Genomic DNA, 12,656 nt, shown 5'->3' on the forward strand with positions numbered 1-12,656 from the left:
TTTTTTTTTTTTTTTTTTTTTGTACCAGGGTTTGAACTTGGGGATACTCAACCACTGAGCCACATCTGCAGCCCAATTTTGTTATTTATTTAGAGACAGAGTCTCACGAGTTGCTTAGTGCCTTGCTTTTGCTGAGACTGGCTTTGAACTTGCTATCCTCCTTCCTCAGCCTCCCAAGCTGCTGGGAATATAGGGGTGCGCTACCACGCCCAGCTGCGGTTCATTTTTGTTTAGTTTGCTTTGGTTTGGTTTTGTAGACATGATTTGATTCCTTTCTCATTTTCTTCTGTGTATCTTGTATAGGCATTTTCTTGGTGTTTACTATAGACATAACAACCTGCTGCCCCATCTAGCATGGGCATCTGAACCAAAGTCACTTGTGTGAATTTGGGGTAATACAAAATACCATGCAGACATGGAATACCTTTATATAAGCTTCAGAACGGCTTCCCAGGCTCCCAGCCTCATGCTCCCACAAGGGGGGCAAGAGAAAGTCATGAGAGGCTGGAGAAAGAGAGGGAGCATGTGTGCATGTTCTGGAGTTGGCTTTTATTGGGGGATACTGTTTCTTAGAACATTCTATCTGAAATAAGGGCATTGGGTAGGATTGCAAAGCAACAGCTGAGTATAACTCAACACCACTGGGAAACGCCTACTCCTGGAACCATGCCTCAGTATCCGAGTAGAGGTAAAGCCCAAGTTATTGCGGGGCACAATAATTGTTCAGTATCTCTTGCTCAGGACTTACGGGCGTGTATTTTCAGAGTGGATCCCGACATATTCCCCTTTCTTTCTTTGAAAAAGTAAGTGATGAGTCACTATCTCTGGTTCCTGAATTCTTGTTCTGAAGGCAGGACATTCTATGATTACAAGAAAGAATTAATAGCAAAGAGAACAGTCCAATAATATACCATGTACAATGTTTTAGTATGTTTCCAGGGTTAAAGCCATGAAACGCTCGAAGTATTTGATCAGCTAAAGAAGTAGGATCCGAAAAATCAATCTACTTTTTTGTATATTTTGAATATGATGATGTAACTCCAGAAGATCCAAGCTGTTATTATTTTTTTTGCCAAATACCTAATAAATGGTTTTTAACCTTCTCCCAATCCCATTGGGAAGCATTGTAATTGGAAGCAGTAATACACATATATTTATAATCAGCATGACATTTGAGTCTTTCCTTGAACTTTAAAGCTGAAAGCTCATTACCAATATTTATGACAGTAGCTTCTAAGGCATTTAGCTTAGTTTCAATCCTTTCATCAATATTTATCTGATTATGAAGAGCTTTGTAAGTGATCTGAGTCAAATTATTAAGAAAATCTACATGCTGAAAATTTTGAGATATGGCCACTGAAGCTGTGACCGTGGAAGCAATAAATGAAACTAAGGCAGCCACTCCAAGTATTACGAGTCCAAGAGCTCACTTAGGTCTAGTCAGCTGGGCATGTATTTGTTGTAAGACTTGAAAACCAGCATCAGCATACCGTGGCTCTGAGATATTAGCTGGCAATAAGACAAAAGAGGGCTGGTGAAGTATCAGTGTTCCCTTCCTTCTATTGTATCTGGTGATACAATTAGTTAAATTGCATTTATTACAAGCTACAAGATATTTATTATCTTTTCTTTTGACTTTCACATCTCCAGTAATTAAAACGTAAGGAGATTGAACACAGGTTGCAGGCCATAACAAGAACAATTTCTGCCTACAAATTCAGGTAAAGACTTGTCAGTAAAATGTAAAAATTCTGAGGCCTCAATCAAATGCCAAACATCTTTCTGAATGCCACATTCACTGAAGGTCAAGATGTTACTAACAAATCCTCCAGAGGTCATGGCAGCACCCTTGCCTAATTGTGTTTTGTCAATTCTAGGATACCAGTCTAAAATATACCCACTATTTCTCGACACCTATGCTGTATTGGCAAGGTATTTATACAATCCATCCATTTAGGTAATGTGCCAATTTCTATTGCAGAATGGTTAGGACAGTGAAGAATTAGTGGACGTTCTGCTAAAATGACTGGCTTGTTATGAGAGAGTCCCATTTTAATAACTATTCTAATATATGGCTTTGATTCCCTGAGGCCAGTACAATTAGCTGGTCTAGGTCCCCCAACTGCTGTCTTTTCCTCAAAGGACATTTTTAGACAGCTAGCATGTTTATTTTGGGACCAACCCATAGGTAACTGACCACTATAGCCAGAATAATTAAATCCAGTCACATAGATGGGAGTAATATGGGTATCTATATTCTCCAGTCCACATTGCTGGGTGTACTAAAGGTGGATCTGGAAAATATGTCCAATATGTTTCTTCCTGTGTCCTAGTTACCTGGCAGCTCAACAGAGCTAGCACTGCTATAAACATTATAACTGGACACTTAGTTATTCCTTGCTGCTGGATCATCTGCTCAGCCTGCAGCGTCAGATTCTTCAACAGCTTCCATGAGGGTAGCTTCACTGTTGGGTCTCTCTGGGCCATCTTCTTTCCCCTCATCCTTCAAAGCTTCCTATTCTTGCTGGGAGTCAGGGCTGACATCTCTGGATCGATCCTCAGTCGTTTGAACCTTGGCTCTTGGTCCTCCATTTCTGATGGCATGTTTAGGTACCCAAGTAGGATGAAATGCACCTTCTGGGAAAATACAAGCGTGACCTCTACCCCACATTATCACTGGATCTAGTCCTTTTCATTGACCTGTTTGTAAATCTTTCCACCAAACTTGGCCTAAAGGACCTGTTGCTTTGGAAGACGTGTATCGCTCAGCTGCAGTGTGACCTTCTGAGTCAGAGTTTAGAAAATTTAAAACAAAGCATGATCAAGGTTATTTTGGGGGGTCTTATTTCCTCCTTTCTGTTTTTGTAATTGCTGCTTAATAGATAAATGAGTTTGTTCTACAATGGCTTGACCCTGAGGGTTGTAAGGAATACCTGTTTTATGGTCAATATGAAACTGTTGGCAGAACTGCTAAAAAGAAGAGCTAGTATAAGCTGGTGCGTTATCAGTTTTAATCTGCAAAGGACATCCTAATACTGCAAAGGCAGCTAGGCAATGAGAAATAACAAGTTGTGTTTTTTTCTTTTGCACGGGCTGTGGCAAAGATAAATCTGGAATAAGTATCTACAATTACATGAACATAACATTGTTTGCCAAATTGAAGAATGTGAGTTACATCCATTTGCCATTTGACAAGCTTGCTCTCTAGTAATATTATTTTTTATGTAAACTAGAAGCATTTGATGATATAAAGAACACGAAGCTTGTGAACAGTCATATAAAGACAGTTGCTGACAAACAGCAACCAATTTATCAATCTTATCATTACCTGATGTTAAAGGCCCTGGGGGATTAGTATGGGCCTGAATATGGCCTATAAAACATGGATGTTGACACATTTGAACTGTCTTCTGTAAGGTATTAAACAAATTGAATAACTCTTGTGATGGTGTGTACCCAATAGGTGAAGTTTCAATATTTTTTGTAACTCCAACTGCATATAAACTATCAGAATAAATATTAATTGGCTCATTTGCAAAATGACTTAAAGCACAAATGAGAGCCTGCAGTTCTGCTTGTTGTGCAAGAGTATATGGTGTTTATATTACCTCTGTATGAGCATGGCTATAAAAACCTGCTTTACCTGAACTTGATCCATCAATGAACACTGATAGTGCCCCAACTATTGGTTGAGTATGCACAATTTTTGGAAAAATGAATGTAGTTACTAAGGCAAATTGAATAATTTTATCACAAGGATAATGACTTTCTATCTGACCAGGAAAATTAGCAAAAGCTACTTGCCAGGTATTAGAAGTTTGGAAAAGCCAATCATTCTGTTGAGTAGAATAAGGTATAATAACAACATTAGGTTATGATCCAACTAGATATAAAACTTGTATTCTGCCTTTAATAACCAACTGAGCAACAAAATCATGAAAAGGAGTCAATGACTTTTGAGGAGAATGAACTAAGTGGAGCCATTCAGTAACTCCCAATGATTGCCATATCACTCCTGTAGGAGCATAAGCAGTGGGAAATATTAATAAATATTAATTATTTATTAATATTTTAATTCTGTAGGTTAATTCTGGTAAGCTGAGCACTTCTAATAGCAAATTCAACCTTCTTTAAGCCGTTCTTGCTTCTGTTGCGAGCTGACGAGAAGTCGGAGAACAGTCCCCTGTAAAATCTGAAACAAAAGACTCAAATCTGTGGTAGTTAAAGATGATCTCATCCAATTAATATCATCTAATAATTTTTTAAAATCATTAAGAGTGTGTAATCCTTTTATTTGTAAGTGTTGAGGACAAATTGTGTGTCCTTCTATTGTATTACCTAGATACTGAAAAGGAGATGTCTTTTGCACCTTTTCAGGTGCTATGCACAAAGCCATTGCAGCAAGTGAATTTTCTAATTAAGCAAAAACTTTTAAAAATACATCTGGACTAGCATGAGCTACAAGTATATCGTCCATAAAATGAATACTATATGCATCAGGGAATTTTTGCCTTATGGACGTGATAGCCCGTGCCACAAAATCTTGACAAAGAGTTGAACTATTACACATACCCTGAGGTAACACCTTCCAGCAATATCTCTTAACTGATTCTTTAAAATTTATTGCTGGAACACTAAAAGCAAATCTTTTTATAATCATCTGGATATAAAGGTATAGTGAAAAAGCAGTCTTTAGATCTATCACCATTAGATGATAATCTAAAGGAATGGCTGTAAGAGAAGGAAGCCCTGGTTGTAAAGCTCCCTGGGCTCAGTAACATGATTAATTGTCCTGAGATCTTGCAACAACCTCCATTTACCAGACTTTTTCTTAATTACAAAAATAGATGTATTCCATGGACTAAAAGCAGGTTCTATATGGTCAGCCTGAAGTTGTTCCAGGACCAACATATTGGCTTTTTTAAAGTTTCCCCCCTGTTAAGGGCTACTGACAAACCCAATTTGGCTCTTCTGTAATCCATTTAATCTTTTTTGATGTTTTTTGGGCCAGGAAGAAATTCAGTGCCCTTGCCAAAAATTTTGGCTGGGTGAATTAACTAGTCTTTGCTGGAGAGGCTGGGTTATAGGTGAATACCCTTCATGTGAATTCCCTTCAAATTTCCTAGGAGAAATAAATTTTTGATTAAGTCCCTGAGATGACACAATGGAGTATGGAGTTATCAATAACAAACCCAGGCTGCTTAGAATATCTCGACTCCATAAATTTACTGGCAAATTGTCTAGGACATAGGGTTTAAAGACTCCAGAATTACCATCTTTATCCTCCCACAGAAGATATTGAACACTCTGTGCAGTTTGAGAAATTGGACCAATCCCTTCTAAGCTGGTAGGTACAATGTGTAAAGGCCACTTCTTTGGCCAGCACCTGCTAGAAATAACTGACTTTTCTGCTCCTGCATCAAGCACACCTCTGAAATTTTTATAGTTGATTTTAAGATCCAATAGAGGGCGCTCCTGTCTAACCAATTGAGCCAAATAGGCTTGGCCCCGGGACCCAGAACTCGGGTTTTCACCCAGGCTGTTTGTGGAGCTACAAGACAAGAATATTAATTGTGCTACAACATCCCTGGGAGAAAGCTGGATAACGCAAATCATTTGAACTGTAACCCTGATTTCTCCTTCAAAATTTGGATCAATAACACTTGGCAATATTTGAATTCCTCTTTGACTTAAATTGCTTCATCCCAACACTAGGCCTATGGTATTTTGCAACAGCAGCCTGTGAATCCCTGTAGGGATTTGTTGTCTGCCCAATTCAGGAGTTAAAATGAGTCCCATGGCTGGTCAGAGTCCCAAGCTCTCAGCCTCTGGGATGGAAACATCCCAGAAGGATAGTAATACTGAGCGGCTGGGCTAGGCTTGATGACATCTAACTGTGAGCCTTTGGCTCCTCTTCCAGTGTAAATTGAAACACCCCTACTGTTTGGCGGGGCTGGGGCAAGCCCTGCCTCCAGTTTCCCAGTGGTGGTGAAGATGGAAGTGTAGCCACAAATGGCAGCTGGCCACCTTTGCCATGCCTGCCGGAGCCTCCCATGCCACCTCTCCAGTGGCACCAGCATTAACCAGGTGGATCTCCCCAGATGCATGGCGACCCACAGTCCCTAGCCATGTGCCTCGTCTTACCACAGTTAAAACATTGCCCCTGAGAGTGTCTTCTCCTAGACTGAGGATGTAAAACTTACTTTAAAGCCACAGCGATAATCATACTTTGCAATTGAACTGGACCCACATCAGAGAAAAGGCGAATAAGTTCAGAAACAGTTCCTTTTTTCTGATGGGGTCAGATAATTTCCTGGCAGACTTTATTGGCATTTTCAAAAGCTAATTGTTTGACCAAAACCTCAGATGCATTGGAATCACCAATGGTCCTATTTGCTGCCTGGTAAAGGCATGCTGCAAAATCTGAGAATTTCTCCTCTGGTCCCTGCCAGATCTGACTGAAATCCAAAATGTTTTCACCTTTATTTGGTAATTCTCTCTGGACTCTCTAGCACACATACTAATCTGATCATAAATTGGTAAATCATAATTTAACTGTTGTTCTAAATCTGCAAATGGTCCTATTCCAGTTTACATTTCTACGGGACTATCAATACCATGTCTGCTATTCCTTTTGGCTTGTTCAGTGCAAAAATCCATCCAGTTTGATCTCCATAATAAAAGTCCACCTCCGGACAGACACACTTTGTTTAGCGTAATCCATCATGAGGTGGTAATGGCTCACTACAGATTGATTCAATAAAGCTCTGAACAAAAGGCAAACTGGACCATAAGTGCAACAAGCATTTTTCACTTCCTTCCTAGTTTTAAAAGAAACCGCAGGATGAATTCGAACACATTGATTTTGCTTGTCTACCTCAAAAACTGGAAAAAGCTGGAAACCTGTAATGTCTTCTCTCTCCCGAAGGCCACATTGGAATGGCTGAATCTCCTTCTCTGGTAGGGGAGTGGCCGTATCCGAATGGCAGAAGCAGGACCACCCAACCGCAGATTACTTAAACCCATTCCCAGCTCACTTTCTCCATTGGACTTGGGATCCTCCTCCGAACCCGCAGCTCGGCCTCTCTGGAATTTCCCTGTGCGGTTTCCTCCCTTCCATCTTGGATTTTCCCTTCCTGAAATTCAACTTGGGCTGGTTTACTCTCTAGCACAGGCCCCTACCAACAAGTTTTGCTGATATGCTTGTGAATCACTCTCTGCCTTAATCTGCTGTAATTTGAATAGTCTTAGGTTTTGCCCCCAAGCCTTTCTGTCTGAGGTTTACAAGCTACACACTGGGCGTGACTTAACTCTGCCCTTAGTCCGGGCAAAGACAGAGAAATTTGTCGTGGAATGGCACAAGGCTGTCATGTTCAAAGGTCCTAATTGCATCCTGCAGCCCTTCCAACAATTCCTCGGAGGACCAGTGGTCCTCTTCTCGGTCCGCGAAAAGACACATTTCTAAGGCAGTCCAGACTTTCTGAATATTCTCTATTGTACCTCTAGGTAGTTTAGCAGAGAGGCAACCTTTAAACAGCTTTCTACCTACAGAAAGTAGGCAAATTAGGCAATTCTTCCTCACAAAACCATGGACAGACATCATTGACTATTTTTAGGAATGTAGTGAGCTGGGTTCTCTTGATTTGTTTTCCCCTATGATTGATTAATGTCTCCAGGATCATGAAGCAGATTTCTCTCTTTGAAGATGATGAATTCCCCATATTATGATTAGCGTCCCTTACTCTCCATCTGCAACCTGTTTTCTCTCACAACCCAATCCACGTTACTCTGAATTTTCTAAGCTGCTTAACCAAAGTCAACCCACCAAATTCACAATGAGTGCCCCTCATTCAGGTGCCAATCTACTGCCCCTATTTAGCACAGGCAACTGAACCAAAGTCACTTATGTGAATTTGGGGTGACACAAAATACCACGCAGACACAGAATACATTTTTTTTTTAAATTTTTTATTGTTGGTTGTTCAAAACATTACATGTTTCTTGATATATCATATTTCACACTTTGATTCAAGTGGGTTATGAACTCCCATTTTTTATAAGCTTCAGGACGGCTTCCCCAGCTCCTGGCCTCAGGTTCCCTCAGGGGGGCAAGAGAAAGTCACAAGAGGCTGGAGAGAGAGGTGGGGAGGGAGCACACATTTTGGAGTTGGCCTTTATTGGGAGACACTGTTTCTTAGAACATTCTATCCAAAAAAGGGACAAGGGGTAGGATTACAAAGGAACAGGTGAGTGTAACTCAACCCCACCAGGTAACACCTACTCCTGGAGCCACACCTCATTACCTGAGGGGAGGTAAAGCCCAAGTTATTGCGGTGCATAATAATTGTTCACTATCTCTTGCTCAGGTCTTAAGGGCATGTATTTCCAGAGTGGCTCCTGACAATAACCTATTTTAAGCAACTTAAATTCAATCACATAATATAGCTCTTTTATTTGCTTAGATTTTTAAAATAGTATCCCATTCCTAATTGATAGAATATTTTGTATTATTTCTCTGAGGGTATTAGTTATAATTTTTGAAGGTTTTTCCCCCTCCATAGTGCTTCTTTTTCCCCATTTTCTTCTTTTTATTTTGTTCTGTTCTCTTTCCTTCACATTAGATAGATTTTTCCCTCAAATGCCTGATAATCCATGGCTATATCTATAAGTAAGGACTAAAAAGCTGTTTGGAAGATCCGAGAACATGAATGGCCCATGTGGACTTTGAATTTCATTTTAAGATGTTCTGAGAGACTGGGGATGTAGTTCAGTCATAGAGTGTTTGGATAGCATTTGACAAATCCTGGGTTTGGTCCCCAACTCTGAGAAAAACAATTATCCTGGCTGGTCATTTCTTAGAGAAATTTCCCATCCAAAGTCAGCATTTAAAAATATTTCCTCTTCGAACTTATCAGTTTCCCCAAAGGAATCTATTCCAAATGCTTTCTTTCTTTTTTTTTCTAATTTGTTCTTTTTAGTACTATTTGCCATTAGACTCAATTTTAACATACTTATACAGACATGGAGAATATCTTATTATAAATAGGATCCCAGTCATGTAGATGTACATGATGTGGAGATTAACTGGTGTATTCATATATGTACATAGGAAAGTTATGTCAGATTTATTCCATTGTCTTTCCTATTCTGTTGTCCCTCCCTTCTCTTCATTCCCTTGTCTAATCCACTGAACATCTATTCTCTCCCTACCTTCCTTTGTTGTATGTTAGCATCTACATATTAGAACATTCAACCTTTGTTTTTTTTGTGGATTGGCTTATTTCCCTTAGTGTCATAGTCTCCAGATCTATCCATTTACTGGCAAATGCATAAAGTCATTCTTCTTTAAGGCTGAGTAATATTCCATTGTGTATATATACCACATTTTCTTTATTCATTCATCTGTTAAAGGGCACCTAGGTTGGTTTCATAGCTTAGCTATTGTATATTGAGCTGCTAAAAACATTGATATGGCTTCATCACTGAAGCATGCCAATTTTAAGTCCTTTGGGTTTATGCTGAAGAGTGTGATAACTGGGTGAAATGGTGGTTTCATTCCTACTTTTTTGAGGAATCTCCTATTGCTTTCCATAATGGTTGCACCAATTTGCCGTCCCACTAGCAATATATGAGTGTACCTTTTCCCCCACATCCTCACCAACATTTATTGTTACTTGAATTCTTGATAATTGCCATTCTGACGGGAGTGAGGTGAGATCTCAGTGTAGTTTTAATTTGCATTTCTCTGATCAAATATTTCTTGTGTGGTACTTCAAGCATTCTAGGAGCCAAGTGGTGGGCAAAGACCAGGGAGAAACCAGCAGTTAGTATGCATTCTTTCTCTTAGTCTCCTTGCTTTCAGAAATAGTATTCATATTCTCAGCTATGTTATGGCATTATCCATATTCCAACAATGAAACTCCAGTATTCTGCCAGGATCAGCAAATTGCCATTACTCAGTAGCATATTGTAAAGGAGGTATTTAAAGATCACATTAGTTTTTAAACAGGTTTCAGTGCACCAACTTTATTTTAACCCCATCTCTTAATATCCATTTCCAGAGATAGCTGAAATTATCAATTTCTGAACTGTTTGAGAGTTCTTAAGTAGAGATGTGGGTACTGATTTAATATTCAGATTTATGGAGTGTACTGAGTTGTTTCCTAATCATCCAGTTTTTTCCAGTTTCTGGGATATTGTTGCCATTGTCTTCTTTCCTTATTCTTTCTGACCTTCTTAGTTTGTGTTTGCTTTTTTAAAGTGCCTATAATTTTAGAAAGTTTTCTGGAGAGAATAAAATTAGATGAATGTGTTCAATCCATGATATTGATATGAAACTATTTCTAACCATAATGAAGAATTGCCTTACCTACCTCATGTGATATTTCTGTCGATCCTCAATTTACTTTAGGTGTTATACCTGAAGAATCTTAGCCCCCGCGTGAGTGAAAGAGATCTTGTGTCATTATTTGCTCGGTTCCAAGAGAAAAAGGGACCTCCGATTCAATTCCAAATGATGACTGGACGAATGAGGGGACAGGCTTTCATCACATTTCCCAGTAAGTAACTTCATCTAGATAATTACTGTTGTAGTGTCAGTTCACTAGAGACTATAACCTCTCTAGATATAGTCCTTTTATTTCTTTGGATATAGCCCTTTGATTTCTCAACTGCACATGAGAATTAAGGAAAATGTTTTTAGTGCTCCTCTATCCCCCTTTCTGTTCTTCCTCTCCCCTTTTGGCAGTGTGTAACCACCATATGTATGTCTCAATTTTCCCAATGTTGGCATTTCATTCTTACCCTACTAAAATTTATTTCCTTTTGCTAACAATGATATTTCTAGTCTAAGTTATAATTATTCACTGAATAATATATTGATATTCTGATCAGAACACATGTATTTGCCTTATTCCCTATTCCTTTAGGACTAAGTGACTGCAAGATAATATACTAATTCATTACTAAATTATAATTAGTACTGGAGGATGCATTCTTCTAAATATTACTTGCATGTTAATACATGGTTTCAGTGTTCTAATCCAGGTGCCAGAACAATATAGGAGTTTCATGTCTTTTGGGGGAGAAGCTAGGTAGAATGTGTACCTTTAATTGTCACTGAACTGTCATCATTTATAAATAGTCTGCTATCCTTTTTATAAGCAAGTAGTTTTACACATGAATACTGCCAACTCCTCTCCATTGTTTTCATGCAGTTTTTGGTTTTGCTTTTGGTGCTGGGACACTTTACCACTGAGTTACATCCCCAACCCCATTTATTGATTGATTGATTGATTGATTATTTGAGACAAGATCTCACTAAGTTCTTGAGGCTGGCCTTGAACCTACAGTTCTTCCACTGCAGCCTTCCAAGTTGTTGGGATTATAAGCATGTTTCACCATGCCCAGCTTCTTTTCACATAGTCCTATGTCATCTTTCCTATCTCACTGAAAGTTTATAGATCTTCTGTACCAGTGTTTTTCAGTCTTTTCAAGTTTGAGGACCCCTTTTAAATTAAAAAAAAATATGACCCACTAATTAAGAAATATGTAATAAAAAGGGCTTACAAACTAAGTACTTTTAATGCATGGCTATTTTACTAATAATAGCAGCAGATATACTACACATTTGAAAATTTGTAGTACATATATCTGAGACAAAAATTGGTTCAGTCTAGTGGGCTGGGGTTGTGGCTCAGTGGTAGAGCACTTGCCCAGCATGTGCAAGGCACTGGGTTCAATCCTCAGCACCACATATAAATAAAATAAAGGTATCATGTTCATCTACAACTAATTTTTTAATTGGTTCAGTCTAATAACATTGTCTACATATGGTTACACAACTCCTGGCCATAATCCATACCTCCTTCCTTATTTCTTACATCCAAGTCCCATTAATTGAATATTTGTACTGTACACTATATATTCTCTTACCTGAAGCTTCTATATGCCTACAAAAGTTCTTAAACCTATTTATCCCAATAATATTCCCATAACCACTCCCCCACTGAAAGAAAAATGTAGCAAAGCTTCCTTTTATTTTTGTTGCCACTTTGAAAAAGTTTTGGTTTTCATAATACCTATAATCTGTATCAAAGATAGAGGATAATGTATAATTAGTATAGTCTGTACTACTTTAGCACACTGCTCGTATCCTTGTTTCTTTACCTATGTTTTTGAATTAGAATACACCCTCAAACATCTATTTGAAAAAAAAAATCTATTTGAGCTTTGTTGTCATTATTGTGAGATATTTAGTCTTCCTGGTTTATACAAATTTGAAGTTATAGTAAAGATGATAAAATCAAATGATATGACCTTACAGCCAACAGTTAACATTGAAGAAAAGCAATGTAAACTAGACTTGGAATAAAATTGAATTATTAAGTTCTATGTAAATTGATTTGTTTTCTTTTTCTTTTAGATGAGGAGATAGCACAGCAAGCACTGCATCTAGTAAATGGATATAAACTGCATGGGAAAATATTGGTGATAGAGTTTGGAAAGAATAAAAAACAACAGTCAGATCTCCAGGCTGCTTCTTCCATATCATCTACTACACATAGTAGTACAGAAATCAGTGGTAGCTAGGGAAATATATATATATATATATATATATATATATATATATATATATATATATATATATATATATA

At 38.3% G+C, this 12,656-nt stretch overlaps 1 protein-coding gene across 2 annotated transcripts in view; it reads left to right on the top strand.

Annotated features, from left to right (window-relative positions):
• The window catches only part of Rbm41 (RNA binding motif protein 41), a 66,519-nt gene extending 53,901 nt beyond the window's left edge, over positions 1-12,618 (top strand). The window contains exons 5-6 of one of the 2 annotated variants that reach the window (XM_015497968.2): positions 10,412-10,559; positions 12,425-12,618. In XM_015497968.2, the coding sequence (XP_015353454.1) occupies positions 10,412-10,559; positions 12,425-12,591 (315 nt within the window). In that variant the 3' untranslated portion in view covers positions 12,592-12,618. The remainder of the gene's footprint in view (positions 1-10,411; positions 10,560-12,424) is intronic. The other variant, XM_048796930.1, reaches the window with a different exon arrangement.
• Positions 12,619-12,656: the final 38 nt, after the last annotated feature.

Source organism: Marmota marmota, unplaced genomic scaffold (assembly GCF_001458135.2).
Source record: "Marmota marmota marmota unplaced genomic scaffold, marMar, whole genome shotgun sequence".
In the NCBI taxonomy this organism is placed as follows: Eukaryota; Metazoa; Chordata; class Mammalia; order Rodentia; family Sciuridae; genus Marmota; species Marmota marmota.